Source organism: Equus caballus, chromosome X (genome assembly GCF_041296265.1).
Source record: "Equus caballus isolate H_3958 breed thoroughbred chromosome X, TB-T2T, whole genome shotgun sequence".
NCBI classification, from domain to species: Eukaryota; Metazoa; Chordata; class Mammalia; order Perissodactyla; family Equidae; genus Equus; species Equus caballus.
In genome coordinates, this window is record NC_091715.1 from 30,490,695 (window position 1) to 30,492,208 (window position 1,514).

A 1,514-nucleotide genomic window follows, 5' to 3' on the forward strand; every position below is an offset into this window, starting at 1 on the left:
CCATTCCCTTCACTCCTTCCCCAGAGGCAATTGGGGAATCACAATTGTGATTTTCAGGCCACGTTTTTAGGCTTTTACCATGCACAGGTACCCACATTCACCAGGGTCCCAGACCAGCCACCCCACACCCCCACTTTGTTTATGAGGGGAAGATTAATTTTGTGTTTCCCAGGGTCCCATGGAATACCTTCTCCCTCCATCCACAGAGATCCCGAGCTGCATGTGGATGGGACGTGGGTGGGCGGAGAGACTCCTGGATACCTGACTTAAAACTTAAAAGAGGAGCTCTGCACACATGAATCAAGGACAGAGCTTTATTTATTTAGGAACCACATAACTGTATTGGAAGAAATGGCAAAACTGGAAGAAAAAAAAAGTGAACGTTTTGCAAGGGCAATATTGCAATATGTATGCTCGGTATGGTGATCAGGGGAAGTCACCCTGTGGCTCTGGGGAAAGCAGTCCAAACTCAGTTCTTACTGCCGTCCCCCAGGGTGAGCTTGTCGAAGAGGTACTCTGCCAGGCCGTCTGCTGGGGCCCCCATCTTGAGCAGGTTGGTGAGATGGTCCCCCAACTCCTTCATGGACTTGACTTGCTCGAGCAGGAGGTGACTCTCCAGGAAGTGGCACAGATGGGGATCCGCCTTGTCGGTGGCCAGCTGGTGCAGATCGAGCAGGCTCTGGTTGACGTTCTTCTCCAGCTGGAGCGCACACTCCACGGCCTTCAGGCCGCTCTCCCAGTCGTCGCGGTCTGGCTTCTTGATGTCGCCAAGGCGGAGGCGGCCTCCGCGCTGGTTCTGCAGCTGCATCAGCCTCTCGGCGTGCTCCCTCTTCTGGCGCGACTGCTGCAGGAACAGCTGGAAGAAGTGCTTCAGGGCCACGTCGTCCCTGTCGAAGTAGTAGGCCATCGACATGTACACGTAGGAGGCGTACAGCTCCAGGCAGATCTGGCCGTTGATGGCGGCCTCGCAGTCGGGGTGGTAGTTCTGGAGCACCTGCGAGGGCTGCGCGGTCGCCATGGCTGGAGGCGCGAAGGCGAAGGCGACCTCAAGGTGTTCCCAGAGTGGGTGACGAAGGCGCCGTTGGGTGAGCGCTGGCTCAGTGGCAGTTCTGGCTCGCGACCAAAATGGCGTCACACCAAGTTGGGAGTGTCCGTTATTTTACGGAGGTGGGGGAGATCCGTTTTACGTTACGTTACGTTGCGTTGCGTCACGTCACGTCACATTGTGTCACGTTACGTTACGTTATATTACTTTACGGTGGGTGGGGTAGCTGGGAGGGGCTCAAGCGTGGTGTTCTGGGTTGGATCAGGGCTTGGATGAATCCGGGAGACTGTGTGCTAAGCGTCTGCACTATATGATATTTTAAAACTTTATTCATGAATATAGATGCAAGCGTCTTAAGTTAATCATTTGCATGATTTCTTTGAGCAGCTTAATTGAATATTGTCCTAATGTGATTGTTTCATTAAATATAGTGCTTTTGGGGTCTCATTAGTTATGTTTAATATCGCAC

The 1,514-nt window shown here is 53.0% G+C and overlaps 1 protein-coding gene across 1 annotated transcript; it reads right to left on the reverse strand.

Moving 5' to 3' along the window:
• Positions 1-300: 300 nt before the first annotated feature.
• On the reverse strand, positions 301-1,183 carry LOC138921905 (ferritin heavy chain-like). The gene has a single exon (XM_070257802.1). The coding sequence runs from the start codon at positions 1,016-1,018 to the stop codon at positions 470-472; it is 549 nt and encodes a 182-aa protein (XP_070113903.1). The 5' UTR covers positions 1,019-1,183; the 3' UTR covers positions 301-469.
• Positions 1,184-1,514: the final 331 nt, after the last annotated feature.

Excerpts from the sequence above, each read along its gene's own strand:
- LOC138921905 (XM_070257802.1), bottom strand. The coding sequence starts at position 1,018 with ATGGCGACCGCGCAGCCCTCGCAGGTGCTCCAGAACTACCACCCCGAC.